This window comes from Notolabrus celidotus, chromosome 9 (genome assembly GCF_009762535.1).
Source record: "Notolabrus celidotus isolate fNotCel1 chromosome 9, fNotCel1.pri, whole genome shotgun sequence".
NCBI lineage: Eukaryota > Metazoa > Chordata > Actinopteri > Labriformes > Labridae > Notolabrus > Notolabrus celidotus.
The window spans coordinates 22,137,331-22,161,238 of record NC_048280.1 but is presented as its reverse complement, the minus strand read 5'-3'; the positions used below and the strand labels follow the sequence as shown (position 1 = coordinate 22,161,238).

Genomic DNA, 23,908 nt, shown 5'->3' with positions numbered 1-23,908 from the left:
CCCATAATCCCTCACGCCAACATTGGAACAGGAGCACAAACACAAACACACACAGACGTGTACACATTGCGAGCATGTGTAGAGTCTGCAAAGACAGTGCAAGGGCTGGAAACAAACATAAAGGCTGACTGATGCTCTGGCAGGGATTTCTTCCCATCATAAAATCAATACAGACAATAGACTTATAGACAAACAGTGGTTTAAGATGATGAGCCTCAGCTGGATTTGTCCTTAAAGACTGTCGGTTCACCACATGGGTGACGTTTGTATGCTATTCTTATTCCTCCATCTTTAGGACCAGATGTTGTAAGCATTTGATCTCAGGTCATCGAGGGCTGGATGGGAGTGGAAGTTGCAGCGTGTTCAGTGACTCTACCTGCCCTGTCTGTGACACGTACACACACACACAACACACTTTTTCCCTGTTCGTCCCTGGCTGTGAAAACACAGGCAGCTGGCCCCCACGCTCCGACACCCTCCACAGGAAGAGACAACACCAGCACTTCCTGTGGCTTTGAAGCGGTGGTCCCGGGTCCCCTGTCGGTCCCCAGTTTCCTTTGTCTTAACCGCAGGAAGGAAGCCCTCTCCAGCACGAGGCCACAGGGCCCTAGGGCAAGAGCGAGTGTGTTTGTGTGTGTGTGTGTGTGTTTGTGTATGTGTATGTTCATCGAACAGCGTTGTGGGTCACATGCATTTGGTTGCAGGGTTTTTTCCTCTCTGACTCTGAAGTGCATGAACTCTGCTCATAGTGAGGTGTTAGAGAGAGAAAGACAAGAGCAGAGAAAACTGCAATAACTTCCTTCTCTGTTTCCCCTTCCCTCGCACTGCTGTTTGCTACATGCATGATGAAGGGATAGAGAAGAGAGAGACACAGAGAGAGAGACAGAGATAGGGAAGAGAGAGAGAGAGAGAGAGAGAGAGAGAAGAGAGAGAGAGAGAGAGAGGAGAGAGAAGAGAGACAGAGATAGGGAGAGAGAGAGAGAGAGAGAGAGAGAGAGAGAGAGAGAGAGAGAGAGAGAGAGAGTGCGGATGGTAAGATATGGATGAGAAGGGGCATTGCTGAACTAGATGAGTGACAGCACCGGACGCAGGGTGGGAGGTGCTGTGTGTCTCTGTACGTGTTGGGGAGGATTCTTTTTGTGTGTATAAACATGCACCACACACACACACACACACACACACACACACACCACACACACACCACACACACACCACACACACACACACAAATACATATATCTGTACAGCGGGCAAATGCACACCAACATCAGGGGGTGGTGAGGAAAAGGAAGGCCAATAAATATTTACTGACACAGCACAAGTGGAGAATGGTCGTCTACTAGTGGAACAAAAGGCAGAGGATGAGGAGCGGCGTGCCAGGAAACCTGCCGGCTGCGGGCGCAGCGCACTGCTTGTGCCCATGTGGAAAACAAGAGGAAGACGGGAAGGGAGGACGGAGAGGATAGAGGGCAGGGAGGAAGGGATTGAAGGAGAAAGGCTGGTGGGACAAGCAGTGTTATGGGTATGGGGGTCCGTATACAATTTTAGCCCAGTACAAGAGAGTGCTGTACTTATAGAATTATTTTAGTTTTCAAAGTTCTGTGTGTGTTATGAAATGTACAGGCTTTAGGTTTTTGCATTCCATTAAAACTAATATACACATATATAGATATATATATATATATAGCCTTCTTCAATACCTTTTTAAATCAGACAACAGAATCAGAAGTTAGTTTTCCATGTGGAAATCTTCTTCAGTATTGCACAAAATCATATTCGGATCAGTGTGAACTGGATTCCTGTTGCTTTTTTTTCTTGACTAACAATCTTTAATTTCAATGGAGCTCTATCTAATAAACGGAGCAGATGCCCAAATGTATAGCAGCATTTCATAGTAACGGAAACAGAATTCAATTAATTTCTAATTAACATCTGCACAGAGCTAAGTGTTAATGATATCAACTCCCAACAGTTTGATCAATTTACATTTCTGTCACCATGAAAAGACAGCCAATTGTTGCTCCATTTACTCGAGCTATAAGAATAATACCCCTCTAATGTTCACATTGAAATGATATTGACACAATTAAGAAAGTGGACAAAGTTTTCCAACACTAGTAGTTAAGGGATACCGATATATTGTTTAGCGACAGCAATTAAAGAAATTCTCTAAATGGTAATTTCTAATTAGGCATCATTCCTTTACGAAGTGAAATTAAGGCGTGGTGACTAATTAAAGTCTTGTGGTAATTAGAATACATCTTAGTTAAGAAAACCAGCTCGAGCTACAGTGGGCAATGTCTTCATCACTCCCAAATCAACTGGCCACATTAACATCCTGGGTCTATAGAGTGAAATGAGAAAGTTACGTGTGTACGCTGGATAAGTCTAAAGGCCTCATGTTCTCCACCGGCTCTTTCTCTCCCTCTCTCTCTCACTCTCAAAGTGCTTCCTTCTTGTCTTCCTCCCTGTCTCCCAACCTCCGGCAATGCTGTAAAATAGAAACCTAACCTCAATATTTTCCCTCACGGTACTGGGACTTGCTGGCCCATTAATTCCCCTTCCCATGGTGTCAGCTTGCACATTTCCACCATGAAATTTTCGTAGAATTAAACTTTCTTAATGATTTATAAGCTACAATAATAGCCGTAAGTATTTCAGAGCAGGTTAAAGGGACAGCCTTTAAGTGCACACCGGGGATGACCCTGTTTTAACACAGTTTCGGATGGGTGACTCTCGGCTGGAGACGAGGATGGATCGGGCGAGGGAGAGTGGGATTGGACGGAGGGAGGGAGTAAACGAGAGGGCCTAACAAGGGTGGTTGGAGGAGGAGGCAGAGACCTTTGTGCCGTAACTCAGGGTGAGACTGACATCAGGGGGAACCGAGGGCTCCCTGAACCCTGGCAGGGTGGAGACAGCTTACCACGGATGGACAGGAGAGACACACACACAGACACACACAGACACACATACGCAGAGAAGGGATAAGCTGTACCAGAGGAAGATAACTTGACAGAAAGAACGAAACCTGGGAGTGGAAAAAACTTAATTAAGAAGGAAAGACTGGTAAAAAAAAGCCTGTCATGAGAGAAATTTCTCAAGCTATTTCAAATAAACAGCAGCAAGATAAATATCTTAAACCAAATAAAATAGAATCTACAAAATATAAGCAATGAAAGTGATCTCAAAAGGCAAATTAGTTACAAAATCCGAATAAGCCCACTCATTCACAGAGACAAACACACACTTAAACACACAAAGTTTACTCAATAAATATAAAGCAATACAGATTTAAACAGTTCGATTGCATGTTCTGGGGTACCCACACACACACACACACACACACACACACACACACACACACACACACACACACACACACACACACACACAACACAACACAACACACTCACTTACACACATACACAGATGTGTGCTCTCTGCTGCCTCTCTGACGGCGAGGCTGATATGATTGCCACTTAGGAAATCAGTGTGTTTTCACACCACTCTCAGCTCTGCCAAAGCTAATGTGTTAAATATCCATCGGGTACTGCTGTCCATTTCTGAGACACACGCGTGCGCACACACACACACACACACACACACACACACACACACACACACACACACACACACACACAAACACACACACACCCACTAAAATACACACACACACCCAGCCTTAGGGCTGATAAACACTGATTCCTTGTACTAACTGAGCCCACAGTTGGTATCCAAGCCAACATTTCTAAATTGGGGTGCAGTGAGAAAATGCTATGATGTGGAATTTTCACTCACTTCTTCTAAATTTGTTGTGACGAGGTTTATGTAGAGCTACAGATTTACAATTGTGTGACTTTTTTCACTTTTTGGCCATCAAGAAATTCCCCTTGTTTTTTTTGTGGTTTTTTTAACTCCACTGTTCTATACAAAGTCACTTCTGAGCTGCACAAATCAACACATAAGTCAAGCTACTGTAAGTGTTTTGGAAAGGTTGAGACTGACAATGGTGAAAATCTACCAAATATCCCAGTGGACTGTTTTTCACCTTAGCTGTGAATTGGGGAGGAGGCAGAGAAGGAAATGAAACAAAAACCACAAATCTGGAGGCACCTGCTGCTCTGCGCATTACTGGCAAATCAGGTGTATGTGTGTGTTGTTTCTTTTTGTGTGTGTGTGTGTGTGTGGTGTGTGTGTGTGTGTGGTGTGTGTGTGTGTGTGTGTGTGGTGTGTGTGTGTGTGTTGCACACCTGCAGGAGTGAGGTTCTCAGGGGAGGTGTTTTGTTTAAACTTCCAGGGCCATCGACCCATCTCGGAGTGTGAAGCCGGCATGGTCAAACGGATGAAAAAAAAAGTTACGGGGAAAAAAGGGAAGGGGGGGGGAGGTTTAAGGATGTGTTAATGAAAGTGACAAAGACAGAGTTCTTCCCTGTCAGATATCATCCAGTACATTTCATATTTTCTGGGCTGTGGGGCGAGGGGGAAATAAGGGAGCCACAAAAGAGAAACAAAAGTAAAGAAAAAAAGAAAAAAACAGGCCCTGTGATCACCCTGTTCTCAAAGGAAGGAGAGAGTGAGGGGAGGAAAACTACAGAGGCCAAATGAAATTAATGGAAATATATAACAATCTGAAATTAACTTCTTTTTGCCACCAGCCATGATTTAAAACAGTGTTTTAACGAGAGGGAGGATGAGTCAAAAAAGAAAAAGAGAGAAGGGGTTGAGGCCATTTTACAAATTGGACAGGCTGGAGGAAGCTACAAGTTAATTTGCCCCATCATCTAAAAAACTTGCGCTTCTCAAGGCAAACTGGCTTAAATTATTATTTTTATGCCCAAATTATTGAAGACATAAAACTAAAAGATTAGAAATAATACTAATATGCACATGAGAAAATACAATGTAATTCAATTACCCGATTAAACAGGAAGGGCAAAGTAAAAAACATTTTAATACCTGAATTATATCAAGATGTTCTATTGGAGCAGATTTAACAGGAAACGTTCTTCCTTCAAGCTTTAAATACATTTTTAAATTCAATAGATAATCTAAAGTGAAGAACGAAAATAAAGAGGATAAATTCAGAGTTTTCCAGAAAAAGTAAAAATAGGAAAAAGTACTAAAGTAATGTTTAAATGAAAAAGAAACTGCACACAGTTATCAAAAGAGAAAATAAGCATTTCCTCTGAATTATCTTTATCAGAATTATTATTATAATCTTAAGTATAATTATTTTAATATGATGTTCACATCAAATGCAGTAATAATCACATTAAAAATTACTTCCTTTGTCATTCTTATGTACAATTTTATATTATTGTTTAATAAAACAATATGCCTCATAACCACAGCACTATATTTTTGAGTACATAATGAAATCACTGTAGTGATTCCCTTAATGAATTAAATGTAAAACCTACAAAAAGTAACACACTAGTTGAGTGCTTCTCAAGTGATATTATTGATTAAAAACAAAGCCTGAGAGAAGAGTGAGGAACACACACAAACACACGCACATACAGGGCATACACACACACACTAACACCAGACGCACACAATCCAGTATAAAGTATATTATTAATCTTATAAAAAAGCAATTAAATCAAAGTGGTATAGAGCCTGAAGCTATGAGGACTGTCAATTCTGCTGGAAATGCCACAGAAGATTACAGTTGGGTTTGTGGATTCCATGAACCCTTTTTTTGATTAGGGAGTCAATTATTTCTCATTACCGAAGATGCTATTTCGGAAAAAGACCTTGTCAGTCAATCATGCAAAAAGTCCTCGAAAAAAGCGTGAATAAACCATTAAAGAGAGAGGCGGATGGGGAGGTGGGGGGAGAGCGTGCTGACCCTTTTCCCCACCCAAACTCCTACTTGTAGTCAAATTAACCTTTTTAACTATTACACCTCTGTCAGGTCTTTGTCAGCGTATGGTAATTAGGGCCTTCAGTGGAGAACATTTGAAAAGAAAACAGTATATTTATTAGTTTATCTCAGAGAAAGGCATTTACCCGGAGCTGAAGGTAAGTTTGAATGTGGTGATTATCTTGTCATTTTCAGGCTGTTTGTCGAGAAGTGTGTGTGTGTGTGTGTGGTGTGTGTGTGTGTGTGTGTGTGTGTGTGTGTGTGTGTGTGTGTGTGTGTGTGTGTGTGTGTGTGTGTGCGTGTGTGAGTGAATGCTCATGTATATGACTCCAGGTAATGTGCCGTTGTCTTTGTGTGGACGGACGTATACATGTGCATTTACACACATATATAACATAAATTCATACACGCACATGTTGTGTTTGTGCATGTGTGTGAGTGTAGCTGCTTTCGGCACACTGATAGGCGAGCGCAGCACATTTCTCCCGTCCTCTTTGTTCTGTGTTGGGTTTGACACCTCTAAACAATAGCAGCGCTTCACTTCGCCCAGCCCCAGCCCACCACCACCACCACCACCCCACCAACCACACGCTGCATGGACGGGAGCTGCCAATTAGCACTATCACACCATACCCCTCATCAGCTGTCTGCTTACCACAAAAGAGAAAAAAATCCCCTAAACAAATCATAATTCAGAGCTTCCTTCAAAAACAATCACACTCATGAGTGGACTTAAAGATATGTTAGAGAAGTGAGTGTGGTCACTCATTGTATGGTATGGATTCTGTGCATTGGATATACACACACAAGTGGATGCTTTCGACAAGCTCTCCACCAGCAGAGTAGAAACAAAGATAAGCCCCCTCTCCTCATTTTGAGGACAGCTCTTCCTTGACCCGACCCAAACGCTTCCAATGTCTAAACAGTCAACCCTTTGGTAAAGAGTGCAGTCTTTTTCATCAAGTTCTTTTCCTCACTCATAAAAAATATCGAGAAATGTCCCACTCTCTCTTTCTAGTTTGTCTACCTTTGTTTTATGCCACTCCGGGTGAGCTGTGTTTGGCGGCCACCGGGCAGCCAGACGACGCAGTGTGACCCAGGGGAAGGAATGCCGACGAGGGAAGAGAAAAGTGAGAGGGGGTCTGTCATGGAGAAAGGGTCTCCGAGGGCCGGAGGTGAGCAGAGGTGTCTTGGAGATGACTGTCGCTTCTCTCGGTGGTCCAAGCCCTTTTCATTAACCTACACCCCTGGGTTCAGCAAACAGAAACAGGGGGTGGGAGTGGGGAGAACAGAGGGGGGTGTGGACGGGTTCACAGCACTGACCACAAGAGACCTGCTGCCTGCTTGCCCGCCTTCCTGTCTGTCTGAATGCAGATCAGTCTCAAACGTTACAGACGAGGGAGTGCTTTTTAACAAAATACAAAAACATGCACGGGCACACAGACACAAACCAAACAAACACACACACAAATACACAAAAATACACACACGGAAGCCTGCTAAGGGAAAGAGAGGGGTAACAAAGGACAGGCAGTGCCCCCTAGTGTTTTCATCAAAGAGAAATCAGACCAAATCAACTTACCATCACACCTAGCAAAGCCACAAACACAGAGACAGGAGGGGAGAGAGGAGGAAGAGTGGGGGTTGGATGAGTAAAGCGGAGGGGGCAGGACACTGGAGGGAGTAGGGAGAGGGATGGAGGGAGCAAGGGACGAAGAAAGGATGGAAGTTGAGGAGTATGAGAGGGGGATGGGGATGTACTGCACATGCTAGATGGCTGGTGGCTGTAGAGGGTTAAAAGATGTCTTGACACCACCAAGATGTTTTCAATGTAGGAGGCTGAGAGAGTGAAGGAGTGTGTGTGAGGGAGAAGGAGAGAGAGAGAGAGAGAAAGAGAGAGAGAGAGAGAGAGAGAGAGAGAGAGAGAGAGAGAGAGAGAGAGAGAGAGAGAGAGAGAGAGAGAGAGAGAGAGAGAGAGAGAGAGAGAGAGAGAGAGAGAGAGAGAGGGCAGGCCATGCATGAAAGCCAATGTCAGAGAGTCCGGAAGAATCGTCGAGTGTGAAGTCATCTAATAGGAAAGCAGAATATATATGAGACTGTGACACGCACACACACAGACAGACACAAACACACAAATGCGTACATACACGGCCAGTGTGAATTACTAAGCCAAGCAATGTGTCCTGGTATCTGGACATGAACCACAAGCTAATGAGTGACATGACGGGGGAGAAGTGAAAGCTTGCTTACAGATTAATCAAACAAGCTTTCAGGACAAAAATGCACTCTCATACTTAAAGACAAATAACACATGAACACACACTTGCATTAAAAAAAAAAAATCTGTGCAAATGTGTGCATGTTTCCTTTTTATTTTAACTCTGGTTGCGCATGCACCTTCATGTTACCCCCATGAAACAAGGCCTACCCTTCAGTGAGTTACACTTTTAGCTTCAAGCCAGCGAAGACATCAAAGGCTGCTCCACACTAGGAGCCTCTTTCTCACTCTCCTTCTCCCTTCCTCTCTCTTTCTACCTTCCTTTTTGCTCTTTCATAACCCCCATCGTATTTCACAGCACATAAAGCCCTAAAATGGCACATAAAACAGTTCATCTCTTTTCACTGTCAGCTTTCCAGGCTTAAAAAATTAAATATGTTTTACTGCAGGTACATAACTAAAACACACCCAGGGAGAAAATGCCATAAAAGATTCAAACCGGGTTTTCCATAAGTATGGGAGGCTATAGTGTTGGGTATAGATCAGCTGAATAGCCAATAAGAGGTTTTTCAAGCTTAAAGTGCAGATCATATGAAGTGATAAAGACACTGGGAAGTTGTCAGATTCTCTCCTTGGCCACAAGTCGCCCTGAAACGTTTTGACTTTAAACACCAAGCTATGTGCAGAAAAAACAGTGGACTTTCTGCAGGTGATGCAATGACACTGAAAATTTTATACAAACCTGCTGAAAGAATGCAGTGACCCTGATGCTGAGGGTTTGGAGTGGGCACTGAATACTGACATTGAATTCAATGAACTTTAAAAGCAGTGAGAGCAGAGGGTGAAGGCGGCAGGCGATGATGGAGACGCAGGGTTTGAAAGTAAGAGCAAAACATATGAAAGAGAGAGAGGATGGCAGAAAGAGAACCAGAGGAGGGAGAGAGGGTTTAAACTTCAACCCCAGAGTCACTGAGTTCACTGACATTTGCACCAGGATCCGCCTAGCTGTTCCTCACAGCTTTTCAGAAGCAACACTCTCCCTCCTTTCATTTCCTAAGACACATTCTTCCTCCTACATTCGCGGCAGAATGAGACCATTCACAGTGTTCGGGACAGAGAAAGGAGAAAAACACAGAAAAGCAAACTGAATTGAATGTGTTGAATTCGACTGATGCCTGTGTGACAATTTGCAACCCCGTATGTCCTCAAAATCTCTCGTGTTTATTGTATGCATTCTTATGGAGGAATTAACAAGGGGGGAGGAAAAAATGACATGTGACAAGCGATTCATTTGAGCTGTCAACATGTCATCTTCACATATTCAAACCTCACGTCATCCACGTATTCCCTCCCTGCTGAAGGTGACCCGGGTCGTAACCATCTGACACACCAAGACACAGCAGGTGAATGTGTGGAAACAACACAGTGGGAACAACGAGTACCGCAGATTTGTCAGGAACAAAAGGCAAGTTTTAGCAAAAAGAAAACTAACTAGGAAACAAATGAGAATTCTTCTCTACGGAGCGAGGTTGCATTTTCAGATGAAAAAACAAACCTTTTACATAAATTCTTCAAACACTTTAGAATTTAATGATAACATTTACCAGATCAGAGGTTTTTAAAAAATAAATTTGCACTGATTCAGAGATATTTTTTCTAATTGCATAAGGTGCTGTGAGAAGGAGGAAGCAGTGTAAAAACTGATGATCTTGGACAGAGACTTTTGTTAAAAAATGTGTGAAGAAAAGACACAGGAGTGAGGTCAGTCTTGAGAGAAGAATCGGAATAAGACAGCAAAGACTGAAGTAGCAAGGCTGATGTGAAGTTGAGGTTAAGAGAGGAGGGAAAAAGAAAGTAACTGAATCTGAAGCAGAGGGGAAGAGCAAAAAAACTGTGAAAGAGAGCATATACACAGGGGCACAAGATAAAAGGAAGAAAATTTGAAAAGGTAAGTTTACAGAGAAGTGGTAGGAGATAGTAGACAGTAGGAGGGTGACCAAAGAAGCTCAGAATAGTGTGAGAGCTGTACAAAAATAAGAGAAAAGAATGTTATCAAGGAGTGGTTTGACATTTTTTCAAACAGGGGCAAGGGGCAAAGTAGAAATGAGCAAGTGAAGGACGGTTTTGCTGAGAAATAAGGATGGTAGAAGACAACGGCAGACAGGGAGAGAAGCGAAACAAGTGGACAGCAGTGCCCAACGGGTTTTAAAGAGTGAATGAAAGAGCGAGAGAGGTCTGGAGCAGAGGGAAGGGAAGAGAGCGAGACCTTGCCTCTAAGGCAACGAGCCGAGAGGAACGAGAGAGGCAGACAAAGCTGCACACTGCTCTCACACGGCAGAACAAAGAGGAGAGGTGCATCATGGGAGTCTGAGCCTTGCGCCGCCGCTGACGCCATACTGGAAAAAACACACAGTGACACGTATGCGCAAATTAAAGCGCAAATATATAAGCATTGAAGTTACTTCAAAGAAAATAAGTGGTATATGGAGCTCTGTTTTGATTTATTATGGTATGAAGCCAAATCATTTTTCATTTCTGTAAGGCCGTCTGGGTGATTTTTTTACGCTAAGAAGACTGTAGACTACAATCACAGTGTATAGTTACACCAGTTAATGTGCAAACAGTGCAAACATGCTATATTAGATACATAAGGAAACTGATTAGGGTCTGTCAGTCAGAACTTGTCTCAAAAACAAAATAAAAACCTTGGTGAATGGTATTGACTTTCAAATAACGTAAATCATCATGCTTACACATAGTGAAGTAAAAGGAAACCCTGAGTAAATCCAAACTGCAAGTGAAGAGGTGGATTAAGAAAGGCCTGTCTGAGTATCTACAAGGCAAGCAATATGTGTAGAAGAGTGAAAAAAAGCAAGAGGAGAAACACTATAATAAAAAACAGCTAAGGGTAAAAGAAGAGGGGGAGGAGGGGGAGCAAATATTGCTGTTCAATTTTTAGCTGCACTATACGTATGTGTGGAAATGCTAATATCTGTCTGTGTCCTGAGCATTCTATGAGTCTCACTGGAAACCTGATTATGTGCATATATGCATGTGTTTACCTCTGTAAAAGCAGATTATATCAGGTTATTGTGTTTATCTACTCACACTCACACCCTACAGGCAGTCAGCTCAGGGAAACACAGGCTGAGGGAGTAAAGACACAGGGGTGGCAGGGTGAAGGTAGTTATTACTTTCTCAGTTCAAGTGTCAAAATTCAAAGGTAAAGTATGCAAAATTATTAAGATATTGGCTCTAAAGTTTCTATCTACCCTCTCTGACTAGTACTTTTCCCTTTCTTGTGCTCTTTCTTTTCCTCTCCTCCTCTCTCAGTCGGCCTCTCTCCCTTCCTCCGGCAGGTCTGATACGCCGGAGCTGTTGCTGAACTCTGAGTAGCACTGTCTCCGGGAAAAAACAAAGTGATCAATGTGAGAAGGCACGGGGCGCTCATGGACAGGCCAATCAATGGTGGAAAGAACCTTGCCCAGGGCCTTATGCAAATGGAAGCACGTCCCGTAACCTCGGGAGTGAACATGCGCACTAGATCAATGGGACGAGGGTAGAACCTTACAGCAAGATCAGCCTCAGCCAGTAAATATGTAATGATGAATCCCCCAAGATTTCACTGAACTCAAATGAACTTCAACCAGCTCGGCTTCTTATATCACAAAGTGGCAGGAGAGACCTCGTGTTGGGGAGGTGGGGTGCAGGGTGGGTGTGGATTTAAAAGAGCCCTTGCAGCATGATGTTCTGAGGACAGATGGATTTTGCTCTTCCTTTTCATTGGGGGGGAAAAAAACAGGAAGACAATAAGGTGAGAGGAGACTTATGAATAGTCACCTCAACAATACTTGTTTGAGGTATAATGATTTTCAATTACATCACCATGGAGACATCTGTGTGTTTTGAGGGACGAAGGAGAGTGGGTAACTGTGAGGACCTGGTAAGGGTGTCCTCAAACAATTTAAAACTGTCAGCAGTTAAACCAAGGACGAGAGAAGAGAAACTAATCAAAACTCACAACTGACATCTTCTGATTTCCTGAAAGACTCCAGTCTGAGACTTCTTTCATTATAAATCTTTCACAAAAAGAAAAAGTACATAGCTTGATAATGTACAAGGTAAAAGTCTGCTAACATATGTCACTGTACAGAACAGCTGAGCATTCAAACTACAGACCTACATTTACAACAGAGAGAAAATAGGGAGAAACATGGATAGTGGTATAGTGTGAAAGAAGACACAGACACTTTTAGAACCGAAGATAGAAACCACAATGTATAGAAGCGGTCCTGAAGCGTATTGACCGATCTCCTGTGCCAGAGCTTGAAGTGAGAGCAACAGCTCCATGTCTGCCTCTGGGCTGTGTGCTACACTATAGGAGAATTTGATCAAAACAAGACTTATAAATATAAAAATACATTTATATATCCCCAAGATTTTTTAAAACTGTGAAAATGAAAGTGATGGCTGGTTGTTGGCTGTATTTCAGATGACCTTTCTGACCCCGCACCATTCCAAAGACACACAAAAGTTAGGGAAACAAGCATTTTTGTTCTGCATATTGCCCAGTCTGCTTCTCTTCTGTTATGGAGACATTATGTAGCAAGGACGAATGCAGTATAGAATGTATAACGTAGAGTAAAATTGAGGGTATGTGTAATCTGAAGAGGTAGTAACAACAAATAAACACAAACAAACCAAAACAGTGATTAAACTCAGAATGCTCAACTGTCTTGAAACATTACATCAATTAAATGAGACAGAAATGATGACAACACTAATTTTAAAAATCATATCAAAAATATTTCTTATACACTGAAGAAACAGCAAGAGAGAATCAAGATGTGAGTAAAATTTTTCAACCCCTCAATCCTCTCCAGCACCACAAATGTAATCTAGAAACCAAAGATGCTCCTGAAACATAGAGTGGAACACCAACAAAGGTGAGAATAATGGCGACGTATTGAAGGGAATACTTCACAAAGCCCATTGTGCGAGTATCCTTTTCAGGCAGCAAACCCGCTGTAATTTGGTCTGCGTCATCTGCCTCTAGTCACAATGCAGCACTGCAGCTTTGAAATGGATGGCAAATGAAGGCCATTTGTACATAATCACAGCAGATAGAAGAATTCAGAAGCCCTACAATGTGTTGTTGAGGTGGAAAGAAAGACCTTGGTCTATCTGTGGCAGCCAGCGCAGCTAAGGTTTGGCAAGGGAGGTCTTTTTTTTTCTAGAAACAAGCAAATCAATTCAAATCAAATCAGCTTGCTAGCCGTGACATTTAAACAGTTCAATTTACATCCTTATGTTAAGAGGAGAGCCGCTCTCTAAGACGCCTATTCATTCACAAAGAAATTAGACGTCTATATTTCAGCCGCTTAATAGAGCAAATATGCTGTAGCTTACTGAGGAAGAAACCGTGTCTTTTCATGGTGCACAAAGGGCCGGGCATTGTCTATCATTACGAGCAGAGCACAAAAACACAGAAAGGGATAATATACATAATATAGACAGGAGTGGAAAACAGCACCATGCATGATACGCACGCATTACTACATGCACACACATGAAAGTGTGTACCCACGTGCAAACACATGCACATACTTTCTCAGTGGTGATAGTGTATGTCCTGAGGGCTGCTGTCCTGCTGTGCAGGCTGGCAGGCACTTTTGTCATGGTGGTCCTTTTGTTTCACATCAAACAAAACGCCACAGCTTTGCATACGGCTCCACTAATTTCTGCTAGTGTGCCCCAGCCATTTATCATCGCCTCTCACCCTCTCCTCCTCTCCTCCTCTCCTCCCCTAACGTGGCTCTGATAGCTGCTCTCCACCAAGCTGTTCTGCTCAGGACGATACTGGCTTCTCCAGGCTAAGGGTGACACACACAGACGTGCACATATGCATACGAACACACACACACACACACAAACACAGGACACGCAGACGGTTGTGTGAACCCACTTGCAGACATAGACAGACATACGCACACATGCACATCAGCACACGCAGACAGATGTACACACAGGAAACTGCACTGCTACTGCAGCGCTTGCACGCCCGCTAGCTATGGAGAACCTTGAGATAAAAACAAACCTTCTCTTCATCCCCTCCAGAAGCAATAGACAGGCTAGCATTCAGAGTTTGGAGGCGGCCGAGACGTGCATACAACATTAGATGAGGGGATTTTTCAGAGGCTGCTTATATGCAGCTTCACAGCTGAGATGATTTTGTCAACAAATTAAAGCGATTTTTTGTTTGTGTGGTGATGAACTCAGGTGAAGGTTGTGTTTGTGCTTAAAGAATATAGCAGAGAAGTTAAAAGGAATACGCCTTCACTTTAGGGGGATCATGTTTTTGCTTTTTGACTGTGTTTTAGACAGTGTATGAAAATTATATCAACTTGATGAAAGTGCAGGATCAGCTACAATGTAAAACTCTGAATATCATGCAGGTATTCTGTTTTATTTTTTACATATGCATGTATATTTTTGGTATTTCTGGAGGCGGGCTGTTAAATGAGCAAAGACTGGAAACAGAAGCGCCATGTGTTCAGAGGGCTGTTACCATGCCAGTCATGGAGCTGTACAGACCACTGCCAGAGCAAGAGTCCTGCACAGGGGGCAGAGTTGGCACTGCCGCTGCCCTGAGGGTCACAACGGCTGGGAGAGGGGGAAAATTAGAAAATAAAAAGAGATATGAAAAAGAGTGGGATTGCACATAATGCGGTGATCGGGTTTTGTATGTTATGTAATAAAGCTTCATGATTGAGATACCCGTAGACCTAGGATGCACTTTTTTTTGTGAAGGAGAAAGTGTGCATTGTGCCGAGGAATGACAATGAGCTTGTTTGGAAAACTCTGGGTGGTAAAAAGAGAAAAAGGGAACTCTTAAACAGACACAGAAAATGTTAGTGACTGCTTTTTCTTACTTGCTATTCAAAGTGTGAATCTAATTAGGCAAAAAAGGCACAGTGTATAGAATAAACTTATTGTTCTCCTTACATCCTCCTATACCATACAACATTTACACTCTCATTTAGTCTGAGGACGTAATATCATTGCAGTGAAATTCAATCACTTTCTACACTCCCAGCTATGTACAACAAACTTCTCCGACTCAGAGTGAATCACCCAGCAGTGTTTCATCTTTCTCATCCTCCACGCACAACAGTATAGCGATGAAGTCCACAAGGAGTGAAGAAATCCTCCATATCTGTCTGTCTCACCTCAAGCATCTTTGCCCACTCCGATACCGAGCCACAACACACACACACATACGGAGTGAAACATGAAACCAAGGACGACAGAGAAAAAACTAGCTATATTTGTTATAGACTGAAACAGATGGCTCAATACAGAAAGTGTAGAGGAAATATTCTAAAAGCATGTACAGTACGTACAGAGGAGACTTCAAATCTGTAATCATGTTTTGAGGGGCTGTTGTGGCGGCTTGCTGGTTGTCTGGTTGGCACCCACACATTTGTGTACTGGGAGACAGATGCATTCTTACATAAGACCTTATATAATGTTGCCCTGTCCTATCCAATGAGAGCGCTCCTTCTTCACTATGTGAGCAGGAAGGTTAGTGTGGGTTAGACAACTCTTCCTTAGTGAAGCCATGACTTATACTTGCGTCCAACCTCCCTGCACTCCTGGCAACTAAAAATGATGAAAAGATTAAATGAAGAGAGAGAGAGAGGAAAGCTGTCTATTTGCTGTGTTTTTGTGTCTCTTACTCTTTCTAGGGTTTTTCTCTAGTTTGCCTGCAGGTGAAGACAGTAAAATGACTTGAGACATTTAAAAGCATAGCTAGTTTATGCGCGATGGAGATACAGACAGAATTAAAGTCCACAGTGAGGCTGAAACGCTTTAGATATTTTAGATAACATAAGAATTCTGGGTTCAAAACAAAGTAGCTCTATTGAGAAGAACATGACCCATCTTCCTTTAAAACCACACAGCTAAGAGAGACAGAGGAGGAGGAGCAGGGAGGAGCAGCCTGGCCAAGCATGAAAGCAGATGTCAGAGGAGACTGGAGACTGTAAGGGAGAAAGAGAGAGAAGGAGAGATCTGAAAAACACTGAACTGAGATGGATGGATGGATTCTATGATAGCTAAAGAATGATAGAGAGGGTAAAAAGGGCAAAAGAAGTGGGGGTGAAGCACAGAAAGAGCGAGCAGCCTTCCCCCTGCAGCGCCAGCCTCTCTTTCTCTCTCACGCTCTCATTCAAAGGCAGTTAGCTCCTCTTTGATGTATCTATAATTAGTCAGTACACACTGTGAAGTGTTTTAAAAGAAATCAAATTGCAATGAAACACTTGAGCGCTCCAAACAGGGGCTAACATGCTCCGGAGCAAGGGGAGCGAGCAGGAGAAATTAATGGCGGGCCTTTTTGATGTGCTTGATCAGAAATGTATTTATTAACTGCAAAGGGGAGCAGTAATTAACCCGCAGACAGCTTGTTTTCTCTGGGTCTTCTCATGTGTCAAACCGTTCATCCCGCAAGGCTCCACTCTCCACTCGCCTGCCCATGCGCGCACACTTCCCTGTCCGTCCCGCTGGACCACTTTCTCCTCAATTAAGCTGATGGTGTGCATGAGTTTATATGCGTGAGAGTGTGTGTGTGTGTGCTTCTGGGTGAGAATGCACACAAACATAGTGATAACATGTAAGAAATGGATAGTGGCTGAAAAAAAAGCCTATGTGTGTAACTTTATGGTAGTCCTGTGAAGTGCATGTTGACGTTTGGGAGAAGTTTGAGTGCAACTGGATAAAAAGCTGATCATCTTAGAGTAAAAATGAAATCTTTACAGCAAAAGCAAGCACACAAAAAATACTCTCTTCTGCATGCAGGATTTAACACTCCATACCCTGCACAAAAAGACGCTCATAGGTCAATGCAGGTGATGAAGGGTAGCTATTCAAATCTATAAATGTTCATAGTATGTGTTTGAGTTAGAGTCAAGCCAGTAGAGGTGAAGGAGGTACACAACAGATGCTCCAATGTTCTTATGGGAAACCTGACAATGGTGTACTCCAACACCCTGTCACTTAAATTGAACACAAGGATCTTTCAAGAGTCTTTTGGATGTTATCTTCTCCTTACAGCATATGCTATATGCTGAGTATTTATATATGCACATACTGTATATGAGAGTTTTCACATGACAAGGACATCACATGAAAGAGTGCAGTTAGAACCTCCTCAAGGCCTTTATATGCACAGAGAAAGAGCGAGTCTGACTGAGGGAAACACAGAGAGACAGAAAGAGACAAATAGAGAGAATAGCTAGTCCTCGTCACACAGCGAGAAAGCCCAGGAGATTGTGAGGCTGTCACGGACAAAACACTGCATGAATATTTAGCAGCCAAATTAAAATTACAAAATACTAAACAAAAAAGAGTAGGTGAAAGAGACAGAAAGAAAAAATATTCCTGAAAACACCAGTGGGACAAGTGCCCACCTTTAATCCCCCTGCTAGCCGTATCCTCATTGTGCCGCCTCCCTCCTCTTCCTCTTCCTCTTCCTCTTCCTCAGAAAAGAGGAGAGATATGTCCTGAATAATATGGGATGTGGTGAGTGTAGCAGTAAATCCTTCAGATGAAGTAACCAGCGGACTGGTGATGTATCCCAGCTCTCAGATCATAAAGAGGCTTGCAAACACAACTAGCACAGTATGTTAGCCAGTAGAGCTTAATACAATGTGGTCCGTTGCAATAAATGCTAACACTGCTAACACGGCTAGCACGTTGTTTGAAATAATCCTGGCACTTGGCCAAGCATGCCACTTGTAAGTGGTTTTAGGAATTTAAAAAGCTGCAAATTAAACAGTTAAGGCTAGAAATATCAAAACAAACATTTTTTTTCCTTTAAGGGGGGTACTGTATGCTGGACTCCATGAGACCCTCTGCAGCCTAAACATCCCACCCCAGCCACCCCCAGTGTTACGACAAGTATTTATCAAGTGGCAACCTCCGGTTAAAAAATGAGTCCAATGCAGAAGTGCTAAAAACTGCAGTTTTTTTAGGCTGGCTCCAGAAGTACGGGAAACCACATACACCCCAATTCAAAAAGACGACCTTTACAGCAGAAATAAACATGTTTACAGCCTGGAACAAAAGACGAGTGTAGTCTGGATAGCTCATTTCTTGATCGGCACACAATGTATGGGGGGTGAATTTTTTTCAAACGCGGCAATTTCGAAGATATTGAGATTACGAGTCTTCCAATGAGAGACACAGCTGACTTGATTGACAGGTGGGAACACTGTAGCTGTTGGCTAGGAGGCTCAAAGCCTGCCTCTTTATGTCCCAATAGCTCGACAGCAGCTCTATGGCTCCCGCCGACGATTGGCCTCAAAACAGTCTTCAGAAACAGATGGGTGACGTCACGGATACTACGTCCATATTTTATATAGTCTATGGTATTTGTGAATCTAACTTAAAGTAACTGCGTAATGATCTTAAGATCAGTATACACAGGAGATGAGTAGAGCAACTAAAACAGAGCTAACAGGCTACAAGCTTCACCCCCAATCATCACACCTCTTGATGCTACTCTTAACAATTAAGGACAATTTACAGTGGTGGTGTTGGCTTTCTGCACACTAACCTTTGTTATCAGCTGACTCTAGTCATTAAACAAACAGCAAGTAATGATCATATGTGATAGACATCACAGTAAACCAAAGACTTAAAAATAAAGCATTAACCTCAAAAGTCTTCATAGAACCTGCAAAATACCCACTGTGGGCCCATTTTGCTGAAGGGTGTGGTTATAAAGCCAAGAGGCTGGTCAAACTTTATTTTCACCCTCCCCTGTGCACCATTAATTCCTTCAAATCCACTTCCCTCCCACCATCTTTCAACCTGTTCTTCATCTCTGCAGCAGATCTCGTTTCTCAGAACCGCTGTTGTTGTATTGCCATCCCTAAAATCTTTGTCCTGCTCTCACCATTCCCCTGTTTTTCTTCTTTTGCTGATGTGTAAAAGAGGTGGATATAGCCAAAGGACAATGCTGAAACAGATTGTTTTCTGAAGTTGTACATAATCCAAGGAACTAAGTGGTATTTATTTTTAATGTTCCACTATGTTTAACACAGTGTTCCTCTTCTGCCGTCTCCCTGAGGTGACCAGTGCCAGCACTGCTCGGCCTGTCTTCCAAAAAGGGTGTGTTTGAATGTGTAGTTTTGTGTAGTTTTGTGTTGGGTGTTAGTGTGAACTGTATCACTGCAACCTCTTACTTCATTTGGATACCTGCTCGACAATGCAGATGGACATGTATGCAAGTTGTTGACATGGATGTATTGTACGTCTCAGTGTGTCGTTTTTGTCTGTGGTAGTCAGAGGAAGGATAAGAGGAAAACTAAAGCACTCACCAACTCAACGAAGGACAGCCCTCCATAGCTGTGGGCCATGATGAAAACATTCTTGGCTTCTGCTTTAGACACAAAGTGGTCCCACACGTACAGCACATGTTCCTCTGAGGAACCATTTTCCTGCAACACAAAAAAGACAACTTTTAGTTACACACAAAAAAGGAGAAGTGATTGAAATCTAAGAATCTTGAAGGCTCTCATTGCACTTACAATGCATTTGAGATATGGTTCTATCCAATCAGAGTGAAGCATTAATTGAGTTATCAAACTCTTAGAAATTTGGTGCTACAGCATCAAAACCTACACCCTGGGGCCACCTGAAAACAAAGGTCTAAACGAGAAACAAAAAGTGTTGGTGGCCTGAGGTGATTTCGGTGAATCAATAAGTCTTGCATATTGCAAATGCCCTAAATGTAAAACTCAATAGGCTGGGTGACGTAACGTTTAAATCTTAATTTGTACCCTGTTGCCAAATCGATGGCTCATCTATACACCAGTAGAGGCATAATGGGAAGACACTAGGGGAAGGTCAAAGAGAAAAAAACGAAGAAACACATACACAGAGGCACTGTTTTGCAACCATGCACACAATCACAACTGAATACCCTTACATAGGTTCTATCATCTGCATGCACACATTCTTACAAACACGCACGCACACACACACACACACACACACACACACACAAACACGAGAACACACAACCAACCACAAGACGTGTTTAATTAACCAGAGATGTAAGTGCTTATCCAGGGCTGGAAAGAACAATAGTAAAAGTACAGGCGAGAAAAGGGCATCCGTTAATGAACTTGTGACATTGATTCTAGACTTTGATTTCCTATCAAACTGTCTGCTTCACAATAGAAATCAACAACACATTCCCACAAGAGGTTACGCTGCACATGAAGCTCCGTGGGCTAGAAACACCTGTATCCACAACACCAATCTGTGCTCCACAAGACTGGACGCAAACACAATACACACACACACACACACACACACACACACACACACACACACACACACACAAACACACACACACACACAAACCACGTACACACATGTATTCCTCTTAATTAGCATACAGATGTATCTAAAAATAATATGTTTAAATAAACAAACACACAGCCTATGGAGAATGGGAGCTGTTAATTGAGTGTCAAACTGTTCTACGTGACTCCAAAACAAGTAATTAGAGATATGAAGTAAAGGACAGAGGAGGCGTCATAAGAGACTATCCTGTTAGTTTTCAGAAAGGTGTTAACATTTTATAAAGTAAGAAAGTATATCATCACACATATCACTTTCCTAAAGATGGTAATTGAGCGGACTGAGTAAACCACATGCAGAAAAAAAAGAATTAAACTTCACTTTTATTAAAAATTAAGGCAGCTGGTGCTTTGATGGGCTGTTTTTGCCTGTGTGCATTTGTGTGCAGGTGTGTGTGTGTGTGTGTGTTTGTAGCATTTGATGATGTGCTGATGTGTGTTTTTGTTGCAGTGTTTGTCTAGGGGTAAATTAACCTGTCAGAGTGTTTGTGTTTACTGCTAGATTAGCATGAGGGGGTTGTAGTGTCAGCACCCACCTCCATTCACAGGGTGTGATGCAAGAGCAGGCAACTCCGCTCTGCCCTGCCCTTCTGCCATCACTGCTCTGCAACTCTGTGTGTGTGCATGAGTGTGTGTGTAACTATAGGTACAGAGGGGCTAGCTGGAGCAGAGTTGTCTGTGTGAAAGGCTGTGACATTAAAGTCTTTGGAAGTCGCCCTCCTCGCTCCTCTGCCATGTCACCCTTCATCTGAGAGGCCCTTTTCATTAGGCTGCTTCTCTTCATCACTCTCTCTCTCTACTTCCTCAGATCTCTCCTCAGCTGATGCCACCTGTTCACTGTCTGCATACGCCTTTGTCTCGAGTTTTGTCCACCTTTGCGCCCACTCTTAAATGGCAATCCCTGACATGGACACTTTGGCAGGGGTTTGCTACTAACCACACAATTTCAATGTGTGACTTCAGACAAAAAAAAGTAATGATTGATACACATCTAACATTGTATGGCAGCATAAAGATGAGCTGAGATTTCCCAAAAATTATCTGCATTATAAAAGAAAACATTTGGAGACTTTGATGTCTTAATGGCAATAGATAAATAAATAAGTCCTGCCGTGTTCCTTCTCCTTCACCTAACAAACAAACACACATTCTTTGCCTCTACCCGCAGCAGCAGGCGACACAGTGACTGACTACCTGGCATAGCAGTGTAGTGAATTATCTAAACAGAATTTGCATATTGTTGCAATTATTTCCCGGGGTTAATTAGCTGCAGTGGAGCACACCGCCCTGCGAGACTGGCTTCCTGTCACCAGCTCTCACACACTATCTTTGCCTATTTATTTAATAATTTATTTTCCTCTCTTACCGTTTGTGTGCGTTTGTCTGTGTGTATGTTGTATGTGTGCATCTGCCAGCACTGTCAGACCAGCGTCCCAGCAGCACACCTGTTGCCAACATCCTTCAGCCATGACTGTCAAGGGGATATTTGAGGGAGTGTGCTGAATGTGTGTGTGTTTACTGAATATATAGTGATCCATACCGTCCCCTCTGAGAATAAAAAACACAAATCTGCGCCAGAGACAGTCTCAGGACCAGACAGTCTCCAGATGCTGACAGCTTACTACGATCAAAAAGAAATAAAAATGGCTGAGAGCGCTTGAGGAGATAAATAAAGAGAGAAAAGAAAGAGAGTGAGCCATACTCATTATGAAGCGGGTATAAACAACCAATAAGAAAGGAGTTCCAATATATTGCAATATTTTGAAGTATGTTAATGGAGTTGACAAAATATTAGGAACACCTTTCAATATATTGCACCTCAGTCAACCACCACCTACTACAGCTTTAATAATACGAATTGAATATTATTATCATATTCATAACTGCATTAGGTTTGGCGATGCCTATTGGTAAGTTAAAAATAAGGCTGAGCAATAAAAATGTATTGATTAAGTTATTTTAGAGGTTTAGGTAAATGTAGATATTCTTTTGTGGGACAGGTGCCACACACAAAGTTTGTTCAAAGACTGTTGCAACTAAAGGCAGCACGACAAATTCATATGAACATCTGTAACAGAGGCATGCAGCTGAATGGGAGAAATGCTTCTCACTATGACATTCACTAGACTGCTGCAGCCTACAAACTACTGCTAAAAAGCAGTCAATGTAAGAAGAATCATTCTTCTATTGCATTGTGTATGACAAGAAAGGGACCCTGTGTAAAGCTACAACTGCTACAGTCGTGCTGCTAATTGTTAAGATACAGTGCCCATATATACAGTAGGAAAGTCTGGGTTTATCCGCATATTAAAAACTATCAACCCCAATTGTATCAATGACGATTAGGCTCTGCCCACCAACAACTTACTTTTCAGATGACTGCAAAGGTGAGCTGAAACGTATGTAACTACCCAAAAAACAGACGCGCTCCTGTGCAAGCACATAGATGCACACTGGTAACACACTTTTGTTTCTCTTATAGTTGTCCGGTCCAGCCTTGCCCTGTGTTTATTCACTGTAATGAGAAGCAGGGAGAGGGGAGCAGTGGAGAGCACTGCAGCAAGAATAACAGTCGCCAACGCCAACACAAACCCAGTGTCTGACCAACACAGGAAACAATGAATCTAACAACATCAACACACTCTTGACAAACAACCACTTCAGACCTCCCTGCTCCTCCCTTCTGCTCCTCCTCCTACGCCACCCCAAAACACACAAGAGTGCAGAAAACTACTGAGGAAGCTGGAATTTCAAGTCAGGAGATGTTGAGCTGAGTTGACCAGAAGGAATCTAGTGGATAAACGCCATGAAACTTTCAACACTCAGAAACTTTTCAGTGGGAGCCAGGAGTGTCAGGACAGTGTCACGGGATCCCTAAACAACTTTATTGGGTTTGGCCTGTTTTACTTTGGCAGTGCTGGTTTCAATCTTGCAAAAAATGTCAATGAGTATTTTAATATGTTGTAGTGGGAGTTGAAGAAAACATGTTATAAAATGCACATCACACAGAGTATTATTTGAGAGTGTCTGCTGCAGGAGGAAAGTAGAAACTAATGACTCAAATGGTAGAGGGGCTTTTTCACTCTGTCCTACATGCACACAAACTCTTACTGGCTCAGAGCTCTCTCTCAGTCCATGGTCCTATCATGCTTTCAGGTCACACACTGGGTAAACCCACCTGCAGCCTCTCACATTACAACATTAACTATGCTTAATGCTTAGATATTAAATAAGCACTGTATATAATGACATGTTCGGGATACATTTATTAGAGTTAGTTAGTTTGTGACTGTTTACAATGTCGCTTTGCAAACAATTACAAGATGGACCTCAACGCCACCTGTTTTCAATTGTATTCTAATCAATGCCTTGGCCGTGTACTCCTCCACCATC

The 23,908-nt window shown here is 42.6% G+C and overlaps 1 protein-coding gene across 1 annotated transcript in view; it reads right to left on the bottom strand.

Annotated features, from left to right (window-relative positions):
- fam172a (family with sequence similarity 172 member A) overlaps positions 1–23,908 on the bottom strand; it is a 167,661-nt gene that overhangs the window by 62,681 nt on the left and 81,072 nt on the right. Inside the window, 1 exon segment of the mRNA XM_034692266.1 lies at positions 19,466–19,585. Within this exon segment, the coding sequence (XP_034548157.1) occupies positions 19,466–19,585 (120 nt within the window).